The sequence below is a fragment of the Notolabrus celidotus genome, chromosome 23 (genome assembly GCF_009762535.1).
Source record: "Notolabrus celidotus isolate fNotCel1 chromosome 23, fNotCel1.pri, whole genome shotgun sequence".
Lineage (NCBI taxonomy): Eukaryota > Metazoa > Chordata > Actinopteri > Labriformes > Labridae > Notolabrus > Notolabrus celidotus.
This window is the reverse complement of record NC_048294.1, coordinates 3,674,280-3,702,177: the sequence shown is the minus strand read 5'-3', so window position 1 is coordinate 3,702,177 and position 27,898 is coordinate 3,674,280. Positions and strand designations below refer to the sequence as shown.

Sequence of the window (27,898 nt, the reverse complement as noted above, 5' to 3'; positions counted from 1 at the left end):
GTTTGTGCTCTGGCCCTCAGAGATGAGAGGAGGACGCTAACAGAGCTAGCCGGATCCTCCTGAACGTGGTCCCTTTGCTGCACACTGTAGGCTTCAATCCGCCATAAAGAGCGCACTTCGGGTACCGGACTTGCTGCTACACGAGTCAGGAGGCTTGTTTTGTGGGTGGAATACCGACACCGGTGCGAGAGGGATTTTGCAAAAACCTGAGCCAACCGTTAGCTGGCCTAGCCGGACTCGGGAGCTCGTCTCCCAAAAACCAGAATGGGGTCTAGGTCCAGTCGGATTAGCCTGCTAGTAAAGTGACCTTTGATTGTGTTTTCTCTTTTTGATGGCGAATTTCACGAACTACCAGGAAGGGAAGGCGGCCATGTTGATGGTGGAGACTCAGCAGCGGGACGTGGGGGCAAAACCTGCGGGGGCTGGAGCCACTTCGAACGGGGACGGGTCTGTCGGGGATCCCCCTTCCCCGGTAATTAATATCAGCGGCGGTGCAGGACCAGGAGGACTAGGAGGGGGCTCTCGCTTCCATCTACCACCCTCAAATCACCACCACCACCACCACCACCACTACCAGCTGGCCCCACAACAGCAGCATCTGCCCGGGGAGACCATCACAGAGTCCCCGGGCAGGAAAGCCTCCTCCAGCAGCAGCAGCAGCCTGGTACACACCGCTGAGGACGCCGCCTCTGCCTCTGCCGCTGCCGCCTCTGCCGCGTCCCCTGCCGCTTCCAGTAGCAGCCATGTCTACGCTGCTGTGAGTGTCTCCAACACCTCAGACACCTCTGTGGATGATATCCGCAAATGTGGGTATTTAAGGAAGCAGAAACATGGACACAAGCGGTTCTTCGTCCTCAGGGGGGCCAGCCACCTCGGGCCCAGCCGCCTGGAGTACTACGACTCAGAGAAGAAGTTCAGGAGCAGCCTGCGCTCCTCTGCTGCTGCTGCCGCTGCTGCTGCCGCAAGCGGTGGAACTGTCGCCCCTTCTCCCCCTAAAAGGGTGATTTACCTCTACCAGTGCTTCACAGTGAACAAAAGGGCGGATTCCAAAAACAAACACCTCATTGCTCTTTACACTAAGGATGAGTACTTTGCTATTGTGGCTGAGAACGAGCAGGAGCAGGAGGACTGGTACGTGGCTGTCAGTGAGCTGATGAGCGAGGGTAAAAAAGGCCATTTGGATTCAGATGATTTAGATGATGGGTACGGTACTGTGACTCCTGGTACTGTTTTTAAGGAGGTGTGGCAGGTGAACGTGAAACCTAAAGGACTGGGTCAAACAAAAAACCTCACAGGTGTTTACCGGTTATGCCTCTCAACGAAAACCATACACCTCGTAAAGTTGAACTCTGAAACCCCGTGTGTGAACCTCCAGCTGATGAACATCAGACGCTGTGGGCACTCGGAAAGCTTTTTCTTCATCGAGGTGGGTCGCTCCTCCTCCATCGGGCCTGGGGAGATCTGGATGCAGGTGGATGATTCTGTTGTGGCGCAAAACATGCATGAGACCATCCTGGAGACGATGAAAGCGCTGAAAGCTTTCGCGGAGTTCAGACCGAGGAGTAAGAGCCAGTCGTCAGGCTCCAACCCGATGCCGTTCATCACGACGCGGCGCCACCTAGGCAACCTGCCGCCGAGCCAGACGGGGCTGCAGCGGCGATCAAGAACGGAGTCCGTCGTGGGCACGCCACCTTCCAGTAAAAGCTCGGGCGCGAGCGGGTACCGCTTTCGGACTTCCAGCGAAGGCGAGGGGACGATGAATCGGCCGTTCCGCTCCGCCACGGGAAGTCTCGTTCACCTCAACTCCACGCGCGCCCACCACGGTCGTCAGGACGGCGCGAGCAGCAGCGGCGCAGGTGGCGTCGCGACAGGAAACGCTGGCACCAACACAGGAAGCGGGCGCTACATCAGAGCGATCGCAGGAACGTCGTCCACCTACCACGCCCGCTCCGCCTCGCTCCCGGTCTCCCACTTTCCCTCCACCACCAGCCCGGTCAGCGTCTCCTCGAGCAGCGGCCACGGCTCGGTTTCTGATACTCTCACACGACCTTCAAGCGCCTCGATATGTGGCTCGCCTTCAGACGGTGGCTTCAACTCCTCAGACGAGTACGGCTCCAGTCCTGGGGACTTTCGGTACTTCCGGGTGCGGAGTAACACGCCGGACTCGCTCGGTAACACCCCGCCAATCAGAGAAGAGAACTGTCTCAATGATTACATGGCCATGGGCTGGAACCGGGAGGTTTTTGGCACCGGCGGCGGCGGCTCTGGAAACAACAGTGGAGCTGACACGCCACGGGACGAAAGCACGTCAACGACAGAGGATGAGCGCCTGTCGTCTTCTTCATCACTGAGGCGGAGGACTCACTCTTTTTCCAGACCTGCTGGTGGAGCAACCAGTGGTTCTGGTGTGGCGGTGTACCAGAAAATGACCCAGACCAACTTCTCTTTGGACGAGGGGTCGGACATCGTGTTACCGTTTGGAAGCGGGCTGCTCCGTGGCGGGCCCTCCTCCTCCTCTTCCTCCCTCCGCTCTGACTACAGCTCCTGCTCCGAGCACAGCCAGCAGAGCCGCCCCTCCACGCTTTCCAGGACGGAGGCCGGCAGCGAGCGCCCCCCTCTTTCCTCCTCCTCGTCCGCCAAGGAAGACAGCGGCTACATGCCCATGATGTGTGGTGTCGCTGCGTCGCCGCGGGACACGCCTCCTGACTATATGCCTATGCAACCCGGCTCTTACCCCCATCCCATCTCCCACTCCCCACAGTTTCATAGTCCAGCTTTAGGCCCCCGATCCGCCCATCACCACCACCCCCAGCTCCAGCCACAATCCTCCACTGACTCCCACGGCTACATGATGATGCTCCCGGGGGGCAGTGGCAGCTCCCCCTCCCCTGGTCAGGCCTCCCCGAGCCCTCACAGCAGCTCCAGCATGGCGGGCGCCAGTGGAAGTGAGAGCATAGCAGAGAGACCTGAGAACGGGGAGTACATGGACATGTCGTACAGCAGCGGAGGGGGGCGCAAGCTCTCAAATGAAGGGTACTACACACCTGGCACACCTGAGAGCGCCCCAAAGTCTTACAGCCCTTATTTCTCCCTCCCTCGCTCCTACAAGGCGCCCACCAGAGAGAGAGATGAGAAGGAGTACGGGGAGTATGTTCCCATGAGTTCTCCTGCCAAACCAGTCTTTTCATCTGTTGCCACATCTTCCATGTCTACACCTGAGAAGAGAGGCGGGGGAAGTAGTAGCACCTCCACACCCTCTCACCCACCCCCGCCTTACGGAGCTCACCACACGACCGCGGCTATGGCCGACAGACGTGTCGTGAGGCCTAACCGCCTACCTTTAGGGAGAAGAAGTTTCCACGGTCCACTACGGATTAGTGAGCCCTCCACAGCATCTGCAGGTACCTCCACCTCTGTCCCCACCTCTGTCAGCTCCTCAGAGGGGCCTTCCAGTCCCGGGGAGTACATCAACATCGAGTTTGGGGATCACTACCCTCTCCAGCAGCAGCCCCCCGCCTATCCTCTCTCTGCTGAAGATGATGCGAGTTCTGTGGGGTCAGGTGACCTCCGTCACTCCCCCGCTCAGCCCCAAACCCACCAGGACTACATGAGTGTGGAGGTCGGGGCAGACCAGCAGGACAGTGCTGGGTGTCTCGGTAAAAAACAATCCCCCAGACCCAGCCTTGTTGCCCCCTGGAACCCGCCCAGCTACATCAGACCCCTAGCAAGCAATCCAGGGGCGCTGGCCTCCCCTGGGGTCCCAGCCGGAGGTCACTGGAGGTCGAAGGGGGACGACTACACGGACATGACGTTCAACCTCAGCAGAGGTGAGAGGACTCAAACCAGCCCCACAGCCATGCTGCAGCATCTCTGTGTCATGGAGGGACGGTACGGACACACCCCCTCTGCCTCTTCCCCATCCATTTCCCCTCCTCTTCCTCCGTCGAGCCCCAGCAGGGCGCAAACCCACCAACCGGAACCCAAGGTGGTCCGAGCAGACCCCCAAGGCAGGAGGAGACACAGCTCAGAGACATTCTCCTCCACCTCCTCTTCTAATTCAACTCCCTCTGGAGGAGCCCCCTCGTCCTCCTCCACCACCACCACCCACCCCTCACAGGTGAACCCCTCAGCTCCGAACGGATCTTACCTACAGGAGGGTCAGGCTTCCAGATGGACCAGTTCGGCGTCTTTCGACAGCGTCTGGGTCTCTGTGGAGGGTCACGGGGACTCGCCGGCCCACCACGCTCCGACGAGAGCTCAGGAGATGGGCTCGGCCTCCGGGACTTCAGCATCCTCCTCTTCAGGAGCCGGGGGAGCCAGAATGTGTAGGAACATGTCTGTGGGCTACCAGAACGGCCTGAACTACATTGCCTTGGAGCTGAGGGAAGACGGGAGTAACACGGGAGCCGGTAGCAGCAGCAGCAACGGGAGTTCGACGACGACGACGGCGGCAGTGGCGGCGGCGGGGACGGTGCCTCTGCCTGAGAACGGAGCCTACGCCAGTATAGACTTCACCAAATCTGATGGAGTCACCACAACCAAGGGTGAGTAAAGACAAGTGTTATCATGTGCCAGGTTGGGAAGTTTTGTTTGTCACTTCTTTACTTTAGTGTGTCACGGGACATCTTTGGAGTTTTCGTGGCGACAGCACCCCGCCACTGTAAGGAAAACATACTTTCTTTCTTCGTACGCGCCTTAAAATAAGCTTTCATGTGTGAGTAAAAGAAAAAAATCAGTTACAGATATTTTTTCCTCGCTGAAATCCAAAATAACCCCAAGTGCTGCGTGCTATTATTAGTCGCATTATATCAATTTGCAGCTCCTCTAGTGAATCTATTTTGGATCAGGCCTCTGTGATCTTGACAAGGCTGCGTTCAGGCGCTCCGAGCGAGCAGCCAGCCGTCGTCTTTGAAGGCATCTGTCCAGGGAGCTGAAGTCTAGTCTATAACAGAGCTGCTGCAGGAAGTGGCACCAATATGCGGTTCATCTTGAGGTCTGCGTGTGTGTGTGTTTTTTTTTTTTTTTGTGCAAGCAAAAAAAAAAACGGGGAGACAATTAGCTCTCCGAATGAACCGAGGTTTATCTGAGGTCAAGTGCGGACCGAAGCGCCCAAAAAAGGGCCCTGACTTCCTGTCTTTGTAGCGGGTGCTGTCTGTCTGTGCCTGTCTGTGCACGTGCCGCTGTTTTCTTTGTGTCAGCATAGTGTGTGTGTGTGCAGAGTGTACTAATGTGTGGGTGTGTGTTCAAACACAGCTTTTGTCTGCTGTGAGCCTGTCACTTGAGACACTTTTTTTTACATCTTTGAAATAATATATTTATGTGTACAAAACATGGAGGAGTTCAGAGCCAGCAGCAGAAGCAGCAGTTAGTATGATGGCAAAACACATTAATCACAACACGAGGAAGTTACATTTTGATGTTGTTGTTGTGATTTTGAGAGCCGTTGTTGAACTTAGAAGTCCATTTTAAGGCTATTGTTGTTAAAGGACTTCAACTATCAAGTGACCATTCTTTAGTTTAACCCATCAGTCAATATCTAAAGTCTGTAACACATCTGGAATATGCAAAATCGAAGAAGCCCAGGGGGCGTCCACATCCTACAAAGAAATTAGTTCTTTAAAGACAAAGAAATCAGATTTGAGGAGCTTCAAACTTCCAATGATTGACATGTTTTCTTTAAGAAGATACCCAAACTTTAGATTTCAATGAAGACCTTTAAAGGTGACATATCATGCAAAATGGACTTTTTAATGGTTCTCTACCTGAAATATGTGTCCCTGTCTACAAACCCCCCGAGAATGAAAAAAATCCATTCTGCCCCTGTTCTGATTTCTCCACCTTTCTGTAAATGTGTGTGAAACGAGCCGTTTCACACTTCCGTGTTTTTGTTACGTAACAACAATATCCGGTCTGTCACGGAGTCAGAGCTCGGAGCTTGTTCAGCCCATAGACTGTATAAAATAATACTGAATCCCCTCCTCTGTTTTTCATTCCCTGCACACATGTGTGCTAACAAGGAGCTTAGGAGGGAGGCATGCTAGTTGTAGGCTGTCTTAATAAACACAAAGGTCGGTTTTACTCCCCACGTCTGCAGATTTGAAGATCTAGTGCATTAGCCACATAGCCACATAGCTACATGTTCGTAGCTGTGTACCAAGACACACGTCGACATACTGACAAATAAAACAACAAGAAACACTAAATCTGTGACCAATCCTTCAGAAAGGTCCTGCTACAGGCGCCTCTCCGTCAGGATCAGATTCTGGATCAGATTCAGAGGGTTGAAGTAACGCTATCTGTGAGCAGCCGTGTATATTCAGCCAACATGTAAACATTAGATCAACGTGCTGGACAGCCGAGGCACATCCACTTCTTGAGGGGGCGTGGTCAGAGAGAAAACAGAGTGTTCTGAGGAGGACTGAAGAAGAGGGCTTTTCAGGCATGCCAAAATCTGATTTCAAAGGTTTTTTTTGAGCATAAACTTTAAAGACGTGTTTTGGGGACCTCTTAGACCAATATATATTGATGAAAAAAGCGTGATATGTCACCTTTAAAGTTAAAATTTTACGGGGCGCCTAGCGGTCGAAGCACCCCACATACAGAGGCTATAGTCCTCGTCGCAGAGGTCGCAGGTTCAACTCTCTGCCGCGACCATTCGATGCATGTCTTCCCCCATCCTCCACTCCCCACATTTCCTGTCTCTCTTCAGCTGTACTATCAATAAAGGCAAAAACACCCAAAAATATATATATTAAAAAAATTATATCGGCATATCTAATATCGGCCAAATTCCAATATCGTGCATCTCTAGTAAATTTCAAAGTTCTTGTTTTTATTGTTCTGTTGTACCACCAAATTTTCGATCAAACCACTAAAATAACTTTCAAACAACTGAATAATAACAAACCATCTTTTCTTCTCTGATATTCAATCAACTTATTGTCATGTTTTGAATTACAGGCTAACAATCTTATTTATGTAATACTCATATTAATGAACATTTCAGCATACCATGTAAATATGCCAGATTTAGCCATAGGGCAAATTCTCATCCATAGTCTCCTGCAGGTCAAACAGAGTTCATAACAAACGATAGAGATAAACAACAGATGGAAACAATATATGATGGCATGACAAGGAAAAGAACAATACATCACAAGAACAAAAAATATTCAAAAGTGCCAGTAAAAAGAAAAAAGTCTACAAGATGTTTGACCGACCTGTTCCCTCCACAATCCGAAGATATTCAGTCATAAATGTGAAAACAGAAGACATTTCAAGGAGTCAAGTCAAGACATCTTCAGACTTTTTTTCACATTTATGAACTTAAAACACAGAAGATCCTAAAAATTTGGAAAGTGACTGAATCATTATGGATGAATGTTGTTAATATTTATAATCCACGTATTATTTAAAGCCATAGTAGTTTGTATTTAGTAAGTTAGCGGCCGTTTTCACATTATTCTAGCGTAGTAGTCGTTCCTTTCGCCCTTGTTTGGATACACTTCCCCCCCCTGAGGTGACGTAAATTTAACATTTAAGAGTCCAAACTAATAACTGACTCTTTATCGTGATCATTCAACTATTGTAAAGTGTATAAAATGTTAAAAATGACTTTTTTTTTTCTTTCACAAGCTGAAGATAATCAGTCAACTAACAAAGAAAGACAGATACATGTTTGTATTTAAGGAGTGTTTATGGAATCACATAGTTTAATATTTTTACATGTTATATATTTATTTACTAGCATACTTTGCATTTGATTTAACATTCGATGTCATATCCAGAATTTTTTGAAATTTTCACACAGTATTTTTTTTTCTCTCAATCAGACCAAACAGCTGAAAGACTTAAATAAATCTTGGTTTGTCGTCATAAATCCTTCAGAATCTAACAGAACAGTGATTGCACAATATCAAACTTCTGATAGATTAGACTGGAAGTAAATCAGCAGTCTTATTTATTACCTACACAAAGACTTCCTGCCCTCTTCCTCCAAATATCCTGTGCAGTAGCTGCTGGCGATGTGGACGACTTCCTCCATGACAGGATGTGTAGCTTACATTGTGATATCAATATATGTATGAATGAATGAATGAATGAAGGGTTTTTTTGGGGGTCAGTATAGGTTTAAAGACCTGTGCAATCATAGAGACTGAAAACTTTGTTTCTTTTTAAAGTTATATTTTTGGGGCTTTTTTGCCTTTATGATAGGACAGCTGGAGAGAGACAGCTAATGTGGGGAGTGGAGGGTGGGGGAAGACATGCAGTACGTGGTAGCGGTTGGGAGTCGAACCAGCAACCTCTGCAACCAGGACTATAGCCTCTGAATGTGGGGTGCTTAGACCTCAAGGCCACCAGCGCCCCTCCTTTCATTTCCTCATTTCCTAGCAATATTAGAATCCAGATCTTTATAGAGGCTACAGACTGGAAGATTCATGACCATCTGCAGCCCATATTTTGCAGGACAGGGGTCAAAACTCTGATGCAGATCAAATCAAGTCGCAACCAATGTGGACGGTAAAATTTGGGTAGAATCACGACATGAGGCTAAAGCACCCGCATATGACTTAAAACAGAAATATTTAAAGAAATAGAAGAAAAATAGAAGAAAAATAGACTACTCTCTCTCTTAATCTCCCTCTATCCCTCTCTCCAACTCACACTGTCTGTCTAACATGAGTCTGGTCCTGCTGGAGGTTTCTGCCTGTTAAAGGAAGTTGGTCGTGGCGCTGTAACTTGGAGTCCCCGAGCTCCCTTGTCTCGTAGGTTCCTCTTGATCTATGCCGTGGACGTGCCAGACTCCAGCTGCTACAACTACTACTATGCGTCTCATCACTATCATCTCTCTCTCTTCATCTCCCTCTATCCCTCTCTCCAGCTTGGTCTCAGCAGATGTGTGTCTGACATGAGTCTGGTCCTGCTGGAGGTTTCTGCCTGTTAAAGGAAGTTTGTCCTTGCCACTGTAACTTGCTAAATGCTGCAAAGTGCTCTGCTCATGGTGGATTAAGATGAGATCAGACTGAGTCCTGTTTGTAAGATGGGACTGGATCTGATCCGGTCTTGATGTTGGGTCTTTGGGCCCTGCCCTGTTTGGAAAGAGTCTGAGGATGACATTTGTTGTGATTTGGCGCTACATCTTGTTGGTGTGTCTTCTGCAGCGTCAGCATTATGAATAAATTCTCTGCCGCTCAGTTCCCTCATGTGAACTGCAGACGTGTGTGTGTTGTGTCCTTCGTTAGACGCCACGTACGAAGCAAGAGGATGAAAAAGAGGATGTTTTGACTTTGTGTGCACCTCCTCTTTGATCACCTCCTCTCCTATGTCCTCCTCTCGTCTCCTCCTGATGATCCGCTCCCCCCCAAAATCCCTCCGTCTCTCGCTTTCTCTCTCTCCGGCTTCGTGTGCAGGGAGCATGAGTCAGGGTTGTCTGTGAGCGGCGACTGACTCATTTGTTTATCGCGGAGCTGAACGCAGATGAAAGTGTGTGTGTGTGTGTGTGTGTGTGTGTATGTGTGTGTGTGTGTGAGTGTGTGTGTGTAAAGCTACAGTGCTGAATGTGTGAATGCAAGCACAGGAGATCAACTGGCACTCAGAGCGCTAAAACACATCCCATTGTGCTTGTTTGTGTTTGTCTGTCTGAGAGTACTTTTGTTTTTCTGTGTGTGTGTGTGTGTGTGTGTGTGTGTGTGTGTGTGTGTGTGTGTGTGTGTGTGTGTGTGTGTGTGTGTGTGTGTGTTTAATTAATGCAGGCTCAAGGGAGCGTTCAGAAACGTTAAAGCAGGTCAAGATGTATGATCACTCTAAGGTCTGTCTGGTGTGTGTTCATTGTTTATACTCTGCAGCGAAGTGTGCGTGTGAGTGTGTGTGTGTGTGTGTGTGTGTGTGTGTGTAGATCATGCATGTTCAAGGTAGTATTTAGAAACGGGCTAAAAATCCTCTAGTATGGGAGTATAATAAGTCTCAGGTCCGTCTGTGTTGGTGTGTTTACAGTTTGAGCTCTGCAGCTAGGCAGGTAGGTGTGTGTGTGTGTGTGTGTGTGTGTGTGTATGAGCTGAGTCATGGCAGGCAGCCCTTTGATGTGGCGCTGTAATTGCGGCAGCGGCGTGTCAAGGCACACAGCGGGGCCGAGAGGAAACGCATCATCATCGCTCAGGAATGCACTTCCTCTCAGCTGCGGTGTGGAGCTCGTACAGAAACACCTGGATCCCTGACCCACAGGAGGAGGAGGACTGGAGGAGGGGAGGGAGGGGGGGGGGGGGTCCAGCTGTCAAGGAAACTCGGCTACAAATATTAAATAAAACATGGATCAGGTGTGTTCACGTCGGCTCAGGTTACAGGAGGAACAGACGAGAAATAAGTCATTTTTCACCCTTAAACTGAGCGCTGAGATCTTGTTACGCCGATGATGCTGTGATGTCAGCGACTAAAACACGGCGATGAGAAGGAATGCAAGAATACAGATTAAGATGGCGTGTCCACTGCCGCCGTTTCTTGTGCTGGGAGTGCCCATAACCTCAGTTTCAGAGCGCTTCCCGCCAGCGTTTACTGTTACTAGGTAAGGAACGTCCAAAAAAAGTCACTTCTGCATCCCATTAGGTCTTTTTTTTTAAACGCTCTGTATGCTCCATACATACTTTCATTCAACGGCATTTTAACATGAAACTTAAAAACATATTGATAGAAATGGTGTAAGAGCTCCAGCAGCTCTAAATCAGGAAATTATATCTCAACAAAACGAGTGTGATGACTTTTGATGACATGTGTTGACAAAGATGATTGCAGAAGCCCCGCCCCTACTTGATTCTGATTGGTTTGTGATCAAGTAGTGACATTGATGAGCGCGGCGGTGTTCCAAAAGTTGAACTGTTTTCAACTGAGAGCGCTGCGACAAAAATCAGCTGACACTGAGGGCGCTGAGGGTGCTGAGTGCTGAAAATGCTAAATCACATTGAGTTTGAATTGAAAACTGGCGCTGCCGGCGCCAAAAACGCAGGCAGTGGACACGCCCCCTTATGGTTGTACTATGATTGACTGAGTAATCCCAGCTTCATGATTATCATGCATTCATTAATTTCAAATCACTCATTTTAGTAATAACACTGTTATAAAATAAAATTTAAAGCTAGGGTTGGTAGCTAGCATGAATTTGAATGTAGCATTTCCTCAGGACTCCGTCTAACCCCCCTGATTCAAAACCGGTCCTCACCAAAACATTCTCATAGTGAAAGTGAAAAACACAAACAAACATGAAATGTACGCTTTGCAGGAGGCGGGCAGAACGTCAGGACGGGATATGATTGGTTTCATAATTTGGCTCCTGATGGCAGGGATTGGTTGGTGTTTTCCCAGGTTTACTCCGGCTGTAGATAGCAGCTTTTTTCCTGCTCTTTTTTAAGAACACATATTGATTGCCATCGGGATCGGGATAGGGATAGGCTGCACGGTGGTGCAGTGGGTAGCGCTGTTGCCTCACAGCTAGAAGGGTTCCTGGTTCGAATCCCGGGCCGGGCTTCTGTGTGGAGTTTGCATGTTCTCCCCGTGCATGCGTGGGTTCTCTCCGGGTACTCCGGCTTCCTCCCACAATCCAAAAACATGCTCAGGTTGATTGATCACTCTAAATTGCCCGTAGGTGTGAGTGTGAGTGTGTGAATGGTTGTCTGTCTCTCTGTGTTAGCCCTGTGATAGCTTGGCAACCTGTCCAGGGTGTACCCTGCCTTCCACCCGAAGCCAGCTGGGCTCCAGCCCCCCTAAAGGGATAAGCGGTCAAGATAATGGATGGATGGATGGATGCCATCGGGATATAAAGATCATTTTAACCAGTATAACAAAAAGTGTATCTAAATCTGACTACCAACCCCAGCTTTAAGTTGCATCTTATTTTTTGCGGCCGGTTTTGCAGACGTTATCCTGAATTCTTGATGTACCTGAAATGCTCCCACTCTTCCAACCTCACTCGCTTCTTTGGTCGATACTAAACTCCTCTGCCATGGTTAAGCTAACGTAGCAATGTAATGTAGCTTCTGCGTGCGTCTAAAAGCTCTTTTTTAAATGATGCTGTTTTTATTATTTTTAAGTAGTAATCTTTTTTTGTGTGGTTGTTTGAGCTCAACAGATCAACAAAAAGATACTTTTCCAATGTTTTGGTGATTGTGATCCAGCCTTAATGGATTAAAGGGTGAAGACAGGGGGATTATGGGAAAGAGCCCACCCTCTGCGTCGTACGGTCAGGTGGATATAAGATGTCTAAGAGGTTAAAGCGGGGTCAGCGGAGGAAGTCGTGGACTTAACACGGCCTGGAGACAAGTTTTTTAGATGCAAGTGACAGCGGTGGGAACCTGCCCTTTTCCTCCCCCCTCCTCCGTGATGAAGAGGGGGAGAGAAGACGGTACGAGGCTGCCCTTTCCTCCCTCGTTCCCACCTCCACGGTCTATATTTACAGCTCTATTTCCAGACTGACATGAATTTATGGTCGTAACAGGACCCCCCCCCCCCCTCCTCTTTCTGAGGACCCTCTCTCTTAAAGGCAGATACATGTATATACCCACAGATGTTAGAATTATTAACCATCATGCATGCACACAGCGATATCTCCTTCCAGCAGCCGGTGTGACTGTCACAGGAGAGTATTTGCAGCCTCTTAAAAGCCCACACAAGGTTAGAAATTTGCCCTTTTTTTAGCCTAATTAGGGAATAAACAACTTCCACTGTTTGACGACCGCGTTAATTCAAAGTGCTGACATGCTAAGGGGGCTTGTAGCATGGGTGGCCCACGCCGACGAGCATGGGAATCTATAAACCCGCCAGTGTTGGTGTCCGTAGAGCTAAACAGGGAATCGATCCTTCAACCCCGCCGGACGTGGCGGCGCCGGCAGGGTTCCCATTGGTGGATGAATTCCTGGAGTATAAGACGATTTAAAGAGGTGTTTCCCAGAGTGCTACATTACACCGAGCTTATTTACTATTTATTACTTTGTTTATCGATTCATCACTCCCACAGGAAGCTTTGTCCGGGTTTATGTTGAGGTGATATTTTCATTTGAATGTTTGTTTACATTTAAAAACTTTAGTGAAGATTTTAACGATGCTCATGAATTTGTTTTGAAGAGTTGATCTTGCAGAAGAGCTGAAACTTTTAATATTGGTGTAAACGTATTCAGCTGCTTGATTTAAACGCCTTAAATTTGGTGTTTAAGACACTTTTTATTCCGTTTTCGTCATCTAAAAAAACACCTCTGCAATATACGGTAACATTTAACTTAACCGTCCAAAGTTAGCGCCACATGCGTCTTACTTTTTAAGTCCCTCGCCTTAAAATTTTAACATTGAATTACTTCATAATTTTTCCTTCTTTTCATTTCTTTTTCGTCCTCTTGTCCGAAGACCAAACAGTGATGCAAGCTACACAGTTAAACCTCATTATCCATCTCACATGAATTCAGATTATCATTTATACAATTGATTTTATAACAAAACAGTATTGCCAACAGTTGGCATTGAATAAGTGGTCATAACTTTTAAATTCAAATTACACAAAAAAATAAAAAATATAACTAATATTAAGAAAAAAAAAAATAATAATATTAATGATAATTAGAAAATAAATAAAAATAATTTATTTAATAATAATACAAACAATAATAATAATAATAATAGTAATTAAGTATAAAAAAAATAGTAATGGATATAATAACAAAGCTAATAATAATTAAAAAATAATAATGATAATAATAAATAATCATGTCATATATAAACAATAAGTGGCCATGACTTTAGACAAATTCCACAAGATAAAAAAAAAAATAACAATAATAATTTAAAAAAAGATAAAGTTAACCATGTGAGTTTGAGGCTGTTGGTCCGACAAAATAAGTAATTAAAATTTTAAATTCAGGTTCTGTTAGGCACATGCACCGAGGCTGTATGATTAATCAATAAATTACCTCGTTTGTAATCTTAAAAAAAAGTGACAGAAAGCTGTATAACATTTCCCGAAGTCCAAAGTGATGTCTTCAAATCACTTCTTTTGTCAGACCCGCATTTTAAGACCCTGACATTTTTTATTTACTGTCAGAAATAACAAAGAAATGCTGGAAATGCTTCATTTAAGGAGCTGGAACCAACAAATATTTGACATTTTGACTAAGGAATAGACAAAGTAAGTATTTAAGTAACTAAGATAATGATAACTAGTAATTAAACTGAAGCAGAGGAGTGGAATAACCCTTTAAATGAAGACACAGCAGTGCTCGGTCTCTTAAACAGACGATCAGTGTGTCTGACGCCCCGCAGTGCCCCCTCAGAGAGACGTGTTGTGTCTCCTCAGTAATAGATGGACCTAAACACTGTCAGCTATGCGCTCTCACTGTTCCTGCAGGTTTGAGTGACTCTGAAGTGTACATTTCAAAGGTGTTCTTCCTGAGCAGCACTCGACCTCTGAGGCTCCCGTTTCCCTCAAACATGCAGGAACTCTCTCGTCTTCTGGACGTCTCTCTTTGTGTCTCTTTGTCTCTTTGTCTCTGTGTCTCTGTGTCTCTGTGTCTCTGTGTCTCTTCTTCTTCTTCTTCTTCTTCTTCTTCTACTTCTACTTCTACTTCTACTTCTACTTCTACTTCTTCTACTTCTACTTCTACTTCTACTTCTACTTCTACTTCTCCTACTTCTACTTCTACTTCTACTTCTACTTCTACTTCTCCTACTTCTACTTCTACTTCTTCTACTTCTACTTCTACTTCTACTGTTTTACACACTGTAATGAGAAAGCAGCTTTAACACAATCAACTTACAGAATGGGACTTTGGAGAACTTTGAGTTGTATTCATGATGTAACATTTCATCTCTTAAAACTTCTGTGAGAAGCTTTTTCATTAGTTATGAAACATGCTAAAAATGAAAATTGATGACTCTTCATGACCTACAAAAGCAAACAAAACCACAAACAAGAGAATTAGTATTTCTATGTGGATATTTTTAATGCCTGAAGCTGCTGACAGGGGGTAGGCGGCAAACTAAGGGAAAAGTGTTGAACTTTAAATTGACAAAACAGCCCTTTTTTTTTTAACATTTTCTCAACAAGTGATAATTTGAGTGTTAGAAGAAAACAGGATGATATTTTTGCTAACAAAAAACTTTGAAGCAATTTTTTTTTCACTCGCTCAGGAGCTTTAAAAAAAATGCATTTAAATTAAAAAATACAAAATAATCACAAATATAAATTTTTCAAAATGACACTTAAATTTCCGACTTTTTTTCCCTTTTTTTTTTGCTATTTTTAGAAATACTATAAATTTCCTGGAGTGCAGATTAATCACAAATATAAATTTTGCAAAATGACACTTGAAATTCCGATTTTTAAAAAAAAAAATCGACTAATTTTAGAAATAGTATAAATTTCCTGGAGTGCAGATTAATCACAAATATACATTTTGCAAAATGACACTTAAAATTAAGATTTTTTTCTTCTTTTTTTTGCCATTTTTTAGAAATAGTGTAAACAGTATATATTTCCTGGAGCGCCGATTAATCACAACTATAAATTTTGCAAAATGACACTTAAAATTACGATTTTTCCTTTCTAATTTTTTTGTACATTTTTAAAAATAATATAAATTTCCTGGAGCGCCGATTGCCCAAGTGGCTGAAGCATGCGCCCCATGTATGGAGGCTATAATCCCTGACATAGTCATCCCCCACTCTCCACTCCCCCCATCCTTTCTCTTCTCAGCTGTCCTATCTGATAAAAGGAAAAAATGACCAAAATAATGAGTAAAATAATAAATAATTACTCTTAATATTCCTTTTATAACACTTCTTGATGTATTCGCTAAAGAATAGAAGTTCTTACCAATACAGAAGCATGCTTAACATTTCAATTACACGATTCTAAAGCTATGAAACTTGATCTTTAAAATAAGTTTTTATCTTAAGTTTGATTTTTTAAGTGTGTTCTTTAATCCTTGACACTTTGTTCCTGAAACTCCTCCCTCTCTGTGCAGAGGGTTTGAATACGAGTGAACTCCTCTCAGGACAGCAGCTGAAGTCGGGCATTGGAGGGTAAATGAGGGCGAATCATCTGCTAATGGAGCACATATGGGATTGTTCTCTCAGACGGATTCAGACATTAAAATAAACCAGATGTATGAAAACTCCCCGCAGGTGTTGCTGACATATCGATTTCTAGAAATTTGCAGGAGATCTGCCCCCGAAAGTTTCCAGAGCGGCTTGTTCACACATGTCCCTCACAGTGGGAAGTCTCCCCTGTGGGATTTCTTTCATATTAATGTTGTGGGAATAGACGGATGTGCAGACATGTTCTCATCCTGGAACTGTCTTCAACCTCTGAGGTTTTCATTTGTCCTGTTGAGACTCTGTTCTGTGTATTCATGTCTGCATCTCTCCAGTCCCCGGCATGGTGGACTCCTCAATATTATTATCAGCTGTTCTTCAGATCTCTTTACTCAGGAGCTGACTGGAAAGAGTTCAAGTAGACAATTTTGGTGGTGAAAATTTTGATAGAGAACATATTGATGGTGAAAATTTTGGTAGTGAAAAATGTCAATAGTAAAAATGTTTGTGGTGAAAATTTTCGTGATAATTTGATAGTGAAAATTTTGCTAGCGAAAATTTTGGTGGTGAAAATTTTGATGGTGAAAATTTTGCTAGCAAAACATTTTGATAGTGAAAATTTTGGGTGGTGAAATTTTGGATAGCAAAAAAATTTGATAGTGAAAATTTTGGTGGTGAATTTTTTTTTGTGAAAATGTTGATGGTGAAAATTTTGAAAGTTAAAATTTTGGTGGTGAAAATTTTGGGTGAAAATTTTGGTGGTGAAAATTTTGATGCTGAAAATTTTGATGGTGAATTCTTTTGTGAAAATTTTGACGGTGAAAAGTTTTGTAGTGAAAATTTTGGTGTTGAAAATTTTGATAGTGAAAATTTTCGTGGTGAATTTTTTTGTGAAAATTTTGATGGTGAAATTTTTTATAGTGAAAATTTTGGTGGTGAAAATATTGTTGTGTAAATTTTGATGATGAAAATTTTGGTGGTGAAAATTTTGGTGGTGAATTTTTTTTGTGAAAATTTTCATATTGAAATTATTTTGTGTAAATTTTGATGGTGAAAATTTTGATAGCGAAAATGTTGATAGTAAAAATTTTGGTAGGGAAAATTGTATTGGTGAAAATGTTGGCTTTTAGCATTCATACAAGTTTTCGGGAATTTTTTTTGTTTGTTTGAATACATCTATATAGACTTGAATTATACATCTTCAAACAACATAACTTCTCTTTGACTTCTCCAAAGAATACCCATCAAACCTTTTTTAGAAAATATTTTAATTTCCTCAGTTAAATTTTGAACAGTAAACTGAAAACAGACATTTATCAACACAATATTTAAAGTTTGAATAACCCACATTTTTTAGATTCTGATGTCTCGAAAATGACATTTTAAGCACTGCTGTTTTTTAAAACAAAGTTTTGATTTATTGCTGTGAAGTGAGTTGTGATAACTTTCTAAAGCTTGAAGCACTTATCATGTTTTCAACTTTTCACACGCATGTTTTTTTACCTCTCAGGACAAAAACAGGGGGAGGGTAACCCCCCCCATCTGCCTGTAGCTTCAGGGGCTTTAAACCCTGAATGTGTAAAATCAAAGAGCCTCAAACTGTTTTAACAAATGTCAGCTTGATCCAGGACCCGATCGAATTCCTGCTTGCTTTCGTTTCTCGATCTGCACCTAAAAGGCCGCCGCCCCCAGCTGTCACGCCAGCCCGTGTCAGGTCAACACGTTACGCTGGCTGCTCACTCCCATGATGCCTTTCATCTGTTGTCCCAGCTGGGCGAGAAGGGTTTAGGGCTGGGCGGCGGGTCGGGTCGGGGAGGGCAGAGAGAGAGAGAGAGAGAGAGAGGGATGTTCACAGCTCTGAACACCTGCCTGTGTTGCAACGACACAACAAGCTGTTAGCTAATGCAGGTGTTTGTGGAGTGCTGTTTTTATAACCTGATTTTGTGGCGAGAGTGTCTGTGTTTGTGTGTGTGTGTCTGAGCGAGGTCAGATCGGGTCAGTCGGTCTCGTGTCCTCAGAGCGTTGTTTTGATCAAAGTCCTGGACTCCAGAGAAACCCAGAGACCTCAGACAGCTCCCTCCCTCTCCCTCTCCCTCTCCTACCCCCTCTCCCTCTCGATCCGGCTCCCACAAACACAAGTTTAAAATCCAGTTTTCTTTATAGTCGGGACCAAAGTGAATTCTGTGTTTTCGTCCTGATTTAATTTATCCACCTCTTAAAAGTCCCCCATTAGCTTCAAATACCAGGACTGCTTGAGAATAAAGATTCATGGGTTTGATTTGAGGTTAAAAATAGATTATTCGTGCACGTAGAGTTGAGCATTGCCCACTAAAAGCCCCTGACACCCAAGACGGTGCAGGGTCAACCCCTATGACAGTATCATAACCATTACAACTATTACATCTCACTAAGATGGATCTCATTGACCCTCACTCACACTTTGTAGGGAGTCCCGTTAGTTTACAATGTAATCCAGTCTTGAAATTAGCAGGAAGAGATGCTCGTTAGCTAATTAAATGAAGTGACATGAGGTTGCATTAAAGTGTTCTCAAGGTCAGGTCAGGAAAATGACAACCAGGCAAAGGTAAACCAGGCAAAGATGAACTTCCTGTTGCTGTTTCAGCCTTTATTTCCACCTGTAAATCCAACACAAGCAATACAAGTCCCCTCCGTCACTCAGTAGTGCATTTCTCCAGCTTCCACGCTCCTTGTCCCGCCACTGCCTAGTCAGCCTTTCCACGTCTTCCTCGGACACAAATCAAATTTTTGCTACCTTTCCTTTCATTTTCTGAAAAATCTACACAAAAGGGTCAACCTGCTGCTTTTTCATACACAACCTTGACATCCTGACAGCACTACGGTCCCTCTGTGTTCTCTGTGCTGTGATGGTCATCAGTAAATGTGACCGGTACCGGGCAACTAATGCAATGGATAACCCTATGGCATTCCTCCTCATACTCTGTATCACATATTATTTATTTGTTGGTACATTTCTTTGTCTGATGGTACTCAGCAGGGTGAGGGCAAAACACTGGCTATTAATCGAATGCCGTCAAACTGTACGTCTTAAGGTATAGTTTGAAATTTTGGGAAATTAAGTATTCCTTCCTCTTGCTCGGAGTAAGACGAGTAGATTGATACCATACATGTGTGTCATCAAGATTTGAAGCTATAGCTAGTAGCTGCTGACCTTAGCTTAGCTTAGCATTAAGACAGGAACCAAAGAGAAATGGCTCTGTCCAAGCATCAAAAGTACATGTGAAGTATTCCTCAGTTCAAAACCCCAGTAACAAGAGCAGTGTCCTAATTCTGAAGAGGAATTATGTCTGTAACATTTCCTAAAACCCCTTTCCTGCCAAATTCCTTCCAGAAATTGACGTGGGTAAACTTTGTTTTTGTGTGGTGTTACATAAAAACGAGGCGCTTAGTTGCACAGACTGCCAGAATAACAGTTAATGTATGCAAGCTTCTTATTCAGACCGGGCCTTTACTTGTCATATGAGTGCAGCCACACCAGGCTACTAAAAGGGACCAGGCCTTTAATTGGGGTGGGCTTTTATTTGAAGTTTTGCGGTTTAATGTAAATAAGTCTTGTGGAGTGCTGATTCCTCGCTTGCTGTAGTTCAGATCGGTCTGTTTGTGTTTTTTATTCGAGCTGAGTTTGTGTACCATGATTCCTCTACCCCTCATCCTTCTATCAGTCCGTCCGTCCATCCATCCCTCCATCCTCGTGGCTGACAAACAGAGCAGCAGCATTCCAGCAGTGCCCCCTGTCAAAGCATCTGTATTGTGGCGTGCTGCTCACATTGTTGTGTCGGACAAAGCCTCGCTCTCAGTGGAATAACCCAGCTGGACGGCGGCCATCGTCGGGGTCATTCGGGGCCGCCGGGGCGCACCACAACAGCCGACCTGACAGCCCGCGCCCCGGACACGATAGCGGGGCAGGAAACAAACTTTATGTGTGTGTTTGTGTCTGCTGGCAGTCAGCTGGATCCAAAGTTCACCGGCCACGCTCACTTATTTACTAGACAAACAGATTTCTTTTCTTTTATAGGCGAGGAGTTGGAGCCAAACTCGGTCAGAAAAGCTTCCAGTGAACACAACTCTCTAACTGTTGTGTAAACCCTAAATACTTCTAATCTTTTATTGTTGTGTCAAATAACCTCCGGGAAATGTTTTTCTGTTCGTTTACAGGCGTGTTACTCTGTGTTTGTGTTGTTTATGATTCACAGTCCTGAGCTTACTCTACCATGCTGTAGTTTCATTACAGTTCAGTAGAGTACAGAAGTTTCCCTCTTTGCAGGAACACATTTCCCCTCAGTGTACACCTAGACACATACAGTCAAAATATGTCACAACCCCCTGGCTTCAAAATGTCCAAAACAAATAATATCACCAACTGTCTTTGTGTCTGGGTCAATAAGAAAACAAACTTTTTTGCCATCGACTACAGCTCAGCTCTCACTTTTTAAAATTGTAACTGATTATCATTGAATTGACAAATTTAAGTTCATCACTGTCTGACGAAGTACAGCTGCCCAAGCACAATTTTTCTTGTGCATTTGTTTGTCTGATGGTACTCACTGATGCGTCTAAAGGAATAGTTTGAAATTTTGGGAAATTAAGTGTTCCTTTATCTTACTGGGAGAAAGACGAGTAGATTGATACCATACATGTGTGTCATCAAAATATGATGCTATAGCTAGTAGCTGCTAACCTTAGCTTAGCTTAGCATGAAGACAGGAACTAAAGGGAAATGGCTCAAAATATATCACAACCTCCAACGACTGCAGCTGCTCAGCTCTCAATTTTTAAAATGTTTAACTCATTATCATTTTAGTGACATATTTAAATTCTTCACTGTTTGACCAAATACATCTTCCTGAGCCAATTAATTGAGCTTTTATGTATGACGAAGAAAAGCAGAACATCTACAGTCTAAAGAGACACAATTAGTAAATGTTAAATATGAAGAATTTATCTCCTATTTAACAGTTTATCTGAACTTGTTGAACTCAGCTGTCGCAGTCTCCCAGTCAATCACAGCAAATTGTAAGATACAATTTGGAAAATGTACAGTATGGCAATTAAGTTTATGGTACAGTTCAGGGTACAGTTTTTGACTTAAATGTCCTACATCTAGAGCTGGGCGATATTGAAAATTATGTTATGATAAAATATTTCATAACAGTCTATCAGTCGATCCCAGCAAAAATGTAAGATAAAATTTGGAAAAGCAATAGTATTGGCAATTAAGTTCAGGTCTAGTACAGGGTACAGTTTTTGACTTAAATGTCCTACATGTAGAACTGGGCGATATTGAAAATGACGTTATCATCACAATCAAATATTTCATATCCCAGGTCGTGTTTTCAAATGAGAATTGGTTCTCAATTGACTTACCTGGTTAAATAAATGTTAAATGAATATCAGTCTCTCAGTCGATCGCTGCAAAGTGTAAGACAAAATCTGGAAAACCAATAGTATGGCAATTAAGTTGGGTGATATTGAAAATGGTGTTATCATGATGAAATATTTCATATCAGTCGATATCAATAATTATAAAATATCAAATCTTCATCTCATTTAAATTTAAAGGCAGAGTGGAAGTTGAAGAAACCAGACAGTTTGTTAGCTTGTGTCTTGATTTAATTACTTGATCAGCTTTTTGAATCCATCATTTTTGACGGTGCTAACAGGAAGCAGGTCTTTAGTGTAAGATGAGATTTTTGTGAAGTTTTAGTTTGTAGATTCTTATTTTCTCAGGTTGAGGTAATTTTCATAACTTAATTTAAGTTTACAACAAACTTTCAAACCAATTATCGCCCAGCCCTACCTACACCAGCCTTATTGTTGTCTGCTTATGTTCAAATATCACTTCATCGGCTCCCTCCCATCCCAACCTGATGTTTCCTCTGTTTGCATACTCTTGTAGACTTTTCAAGGATGAACTTCTCACTCTCTCTTTCTGATTTTCTCCCTCAGACTGAGCTTCAAGATGATAGAGGTTCCCCACCCGCCTCCTCCTCCTCCTCATCTTTCCGCTCGGGGCACTTGACTCTGCCTGTGACCTTTGGCCTTCCCCCTCTCTGACACCGGTGACCTCTGACCTCTTCACCGCTCCCTTCTGGATGCAGAAAACAACAACAACATCATAACAGATGACAAAAACGCTTGCAGTTTTTTTTTTTTTTTATTTCTATGTGTTTTTCATTTTTATTTTGTTTGTGTTTTATATGCATATCTTGTCTTGTTTTTGTTTTTTTTAAATCATTTCTTTTTCTCACAATCGATGCTGCCAATTTGCGCTGCTTTTTTCCTCCCTCATGTTCAACAGACTAACTCAACAGAGGGGGCGTCAACAGAACCCTAGATGGTCTTATTATTATTATCAGATGCTTCTCCGAACGGTATTAAAAAAAGGGAGGCTGGATTACTAAGCAAAGGCATTATGGTACAGACTTGCAAACTTTTATATCAAATTTAATTTAATCTATTATTTTTTTACCTTTTATTATGATTTTTTTTTACCCCATGCATAATCCATCCTCAACACGGTACCTTACAGTTATTACTTTTTGACAAAGTTGAATTAGAAATGTTTTCCTGAATGGATTAAACCTTTAAATGGTACAAGCTCGTGGCTGGATCCATTTTAACCCCCAAGCTCAACAAGTGGCATTGCACAATTTACCCTGCTTTGGATTACAATTTTGCTTGGCACCCATTTGCTAAGGGAGCCAGTTTTGAAATTCAACCGAGGAAAGCAGAGCTCCGGTACTGGGCAATTAATGCAATGGATAACCCTAAGGCATTACTCCTCATACTCTGTAGCACATATTATTTATTTGTTGCAATAGGTGCAATTGTTCTGGTACATTTCTTTGTCTGATGGTACTCAGCAGGGCGAGGGGAAAACGCTGGCTATTAATCGAATGCTGGAAGGCTTCATCAGTCGTAAGTCTGCCTCCTCTTCAAGCAGCTTTGTCAAACTGATACATCTAAAGGAATAGTTTGAAATTTGGGGAAATGAAGTATTCCTTTATCTTACTGGGAGTTAGACGAGTAGATTGATACCATACATGTGTGTCTGCAAAATTTGACGCTATAGCTAGCAGCTTAGCTTAGCTTAGCATTGAGACGGGAACCACAGGGAAATGGCTCTGTCCAAGCATTAAAGGTACATGAAAGCCCCTCTCTAATGCTTACAAATCCAAAAGTTAGATCATCTTTTTAAATCAGACCTCAATAATAAGGGTAGTGTACTTATTCTGAAGAGGAATTATGTACGTAACATTTCTTAAACCCCTTTTCCTGTGAAATTTCCACAGTAAATTGACATTAGTGAAGTTAGGTTATGTGGATGTTGACTTGAACTAAACTTTCGAACATTCATTTTTGAGTTTCAGAATTGCTGATGATGAGTTTTGTTACTTTCATACAAAGCTAGTCTCTTGCTACAAGTCTTTTTGCTAAGCTAACAGTGCTGCTAGCTCTAACTACAATTAAACTGGGGTTATATTTTCATCTAACAGAAAGGCATTTTACAAATACATGAATACACATCTTTCCAAAAAAACATCAAACTATTCCTTTAAAACAAAACAGCCACTTGAGGTTTTCGAAGTTTCAGCTGCTAACGCCAGTGGACGTTTTTTCCCGCCCTGCTGCAATAATCTGCATTACGAGCTGTTTGGTCAACCAAAGCCGTTGTTCTAGTTTTTTTTTGAACATTTTTATTTGTCTTGACATTTCAGTTTTTACCTCATATGGTCCGTAGCATAGTTCAGGGTTTGCGAAGGAGAGCTTGCGCGCGCACCAAACCCACACTTACATACATGACGCTGTGAAAGCACAAAGTACAGACGTTGACACACGGAGGCAAACACAAGACTGATGAAATCTTGCATGCACACACACACTGATTGAGGACGCATGTCATAATCTTATGGCGTCTCCCACACACACACACATAGTAGTCACACAGCCCTTTTAGAAGAGGGTGGCTCCTGTGTGAACCCCAGTATCGGGTCTTTGTCAGCAGCACTTGATGACGTCCGTGATATTTCTCATGCACACACACACACACACACATATGCATGCTGGTGTGGTCGTCATTGGCTCTGGGTGACGTACAGAGGTTTCCAGTAACCTGAGCTGAAGTCCCAGGTGCACAGCGCTGGTCATACTTGCCGTGTCACAACCGCGCACACCGATTAATCACAGACTGATACGGCCATGTTCAGCTTTTTCTACTCACGCTGCTCTCCCATGACTCTCTCCCACTCAACTGTTTTTCATAGACGAAGACGTGTGAGGAAACACAAAAGACTGACAGCTAACGTAGCCCACAGAGTCACACTTTCTTTGTTCAGTATTCACTCATCTAATGCTATCTTTGCTCTGTTTCTGAGTTCTTTCCCTTTTTTGTTTTTGTTTTTAAATCAACCCCCTTTAATTCTTGTTTTTAATTTTTTGCGGTACGGTTGAAAGCTTGTCACTCTCACTGTGCTTTTTGTGTGGGGACTCATCATTGTAAGCCCCCACCTTGCACAGCAGGGATGCCAATCTGGGAGGGGAGGGACCGAGCTGAGGTGTCTTTAAATAACTGTCGGAAGTGGCAAAGGATGCTCTCAAAGCGGTTTGTGATTGACGGCTTTACTTGATGCTCTGAGCCGCGGAGTTGCAGCGAACTCTGCACATCTGGTACTTCATGTTCAATGAAACGCAGCTACAGTCATTTGTAAACAACCATACTTAAATTAAAGGCTGGCTGGCTGGTGCACATGCTAAGGTCATACATATCGTGGCGTTCTGTATTATAAAATTAGTTTGATGGCTCGAAAACAACTTTCCAAAACCCTCCCAAAGATTCAGAAATTCAATGTTTTGCAAACTAAGAAGCCAAAAGGTTTCATGATTCTAATTCTTATTGACAATCAGCCCAAGAAAAAGCAGGTTTCGCTTCTTTAATTCAGGTCCCTGAAGTCCAGGGTGATGTATCGCTCTAATATCTCGTGCAAACAATCTATTATGCAAACAATGGGAGAATCGCTTTTATCTGGTGTGCAAAAATCACTGAAACACCGCCAGGAGATCAGAACGAGCTTTACATCTGAAAACTGTGAATCCTTAATGTGCCTGCAAACTATCAAGTATCAAGTGTCTCCCAATGACTCAAACCCAAACCAAAATTAAGCTAGGCTAGGCTAACCTGAACAGTCGTAGCACGTTAGCTTCCTCAGAGCTTCCATTGGGATTTGGATGGGACCAGTATCTCGTGAAAATAGAAAAACAGGGCAGATTTCTATTTTTTCATTAAAAGCTTTCCTAACAATTCAGAGATGATTTCCTCCTTCATTCAGAAAACAGAAAAAAGTGCTGTTTTTTTAGTACTGTATGCTAAAGTTGTAGCATGTGCACCAAACCGGCTTTCCACCAGACGATCTGAGCTTCATACCTTCAATTTAAAATTGGAAAAACCCAATCATAGGGGAGCGTTTTTAAAGTTTTGATGACTGAGCTTATATTTTACCCATAATTGGTTTAGTCTAGAAGTAATGGAAGGCCATATGAAAAAAAACCAATGGAAAGGATCTCAAAATGTCTCATGACTGGCCGCCCAAAACCCAAAGATTCACATTTATCAAAGTTGTATTTTTTGGCAAATCAGTCCATTTTGAAACCTAAACCAATAGATCCATAATTATCTTCAATGATGACTTCATTTGAGCTTGATTTACCAGATGAGTGGCGTGTACGGCATGCTGGTGGTTCAGAGTGTGTCCATTATTTCAGAAGTATCAAGACTGACTCATTTCCAACACTTCCTGTAATCGCCAAAACGAAACGTAATCATCGGTGCTTTACTTCAAACGAAAATCTAAATATTGCCTCACTGTCCCTCTCTTTCTTCTCCAAGTTTTTGAATTCCGGTCACAACGGAGCCACAAAAACAAAATAAGAAGTTAAAGAAAGTTTTTGTGTTCATGTGGCTCGTACTTAAGTTAACGCTAAGGGTGTTAGTAGAGAATGTAAGACGCCCACAGACTGAATAAAACATGGACGTAGCCTCCGTGACGTTGAGTTTTGGAGTCAGCCATGACCCTGATTTTTCCTCTTAAGATGAGCTTTTTAAATGGGTGTGTATTTGGCTTCAAGGTCTTTTGGAGCCAGCCTCTAGTGGACACTCAAGGTACTGCAGTTTTTAGCAAGTTCACACCTCATTTCGCTTTAAGCCCCCCTTTTTACCCCACTATTGCCCCCTTGGAGGGTTCCCAAATATGAATCAAACCACCACAGCACGCCGATGTTGCTAATGGTGTTTAAAAAGCTTAAACCCACAAAAATGCTGTTTAACAATTTGAAGCCTGTGATTTGTCTTAAATGTAAATTATGAACAATTTGAAAAAACTTTATTTTCCTCCTACGAACGAACAAAGAATTAAATATAAGAGTATTTCGGCTGCAGCTGCCCGACACAGACGAGAAAGTTTCCTGTTTATTTTTGGAGCTTGTTTTTCTGTTCTTATTTTTTGCTACAGCGATTTGTTGTTTTTTGAGTTTTGAACGCTACGGCAAAGAAATGTTAGAGCTAGATTTTGGAGGGATGACTGAAATGAATCTCTCAATTTATTTGAAGCATAATTCAAAAAAATGGATAAGTGTTGTTCATGTCTGACTGCCTTCACGTTGAATTTTTAACGCCCTGTTTAATCCTTCGTCATGACTGAATTAATTTACACAGAATCTGTGTTTGTTTTGGCAACAATTCAACCTCAAAACTGTCCTCGATGTTACCCCCATTCTGATGCTGAAAATCAGCTGTTATGAATTTTTTCTTGTTGGGGGTGGAGAGAAAGAAATGAGACCTACGTAATATATATATCTATAAATATAAATATATATAATCCTTGCAGAGAAGACTTAGGGTACTGCATCATTATGCAAACTTTTGTTCCTTTTTTCCTCTAATCTTTTGGTTTCTTTTGTATTCTAGTTTACAGAGGGAAAATAATCATCTTATTTTTGGTTGTTTTGTCGTATCGGGGCAACCTTGTGCGTCTGAAAACAAAGCGACACAAGGGTAGTATTTTTTTTTTAAGAGTACATAGGCATTTTGCAGTTATTTGTATAAAGAAATGGGTTACAACCTCTGCCTAATGTTTATTTTTTGTAACTATATTACAGTTTATTTGCTGCTGTGTAGTAACAGTTGGAAATCCTGTCGATGGCAACCATTATGATGACAATGAAGACGATATTCATTGCCCTGCTATCAAACGCAGGTCAGTTATTTTTTTCTGTTTTTGTTTTTTCGCTGAATTTTCCCGAAAGATCGGACGATTTTGGCGGGAAAAAGCGAATCCCACTCTCCCCTGCTACCTGTGTTCTTAGTTTCCGAGTTGAATGCTGTTGTTTATTAGCTTTACAGGAAAGAGAAAGAGTTAAAAAAAAATACTGTGGAGGTGCGTATCCTTCGTATGTGCATTATTTTTCAGCGACCTACGTCCTATATACGAAAAAGACGAAAAATGAGTTTTAAAAAAAAAAAGAGAGAAAACCGTGGCGGGAATGGAAATCCTCCTTCTGTAAATAAGGAAAACTCAAGTTGTCGCTTTTTTCATGTTATGATTGCGCCTCGGCAGGTGCCCCCCCCTCTTTTTTTTGTTTCATTTCCTTCTCTTTCTTTCTCTCTTTTTTTTTTCCTCGTGGAGGGAAAGGGGGGTAGGAGGGGTACTCAGAGGCAATTTGAGCATCGGCATAGTGTTTATATTTATCAAAACTTTTTTGCTTTCGATAGAGCTATTGCAATAAAAATGTGTTCATGTAA

General features: G+C 43.2%; 1 protein-coding gene across 1 annotated transcript; it reads left to right on the top strand.

The window, feature by feature from the left end:
• Positions 1–27,898, top strand: LOC117807220 (insulin receptor substrate 2-B). The gene is made up of 2 exons (XM_034676386.1): positions 1–4,544; positions 22,051–27,898. The coding sequence occupies exons 1-2, from the start codon at positions 332–334 to the stop codon at positions 22,053–22,055; spliced, it is 4,218 nt and encodes a 1,405-aa protein (XP_034532277.1). The 5' UTR covers positions 1–331; the 3' UTR covers positions 22,056–27,898.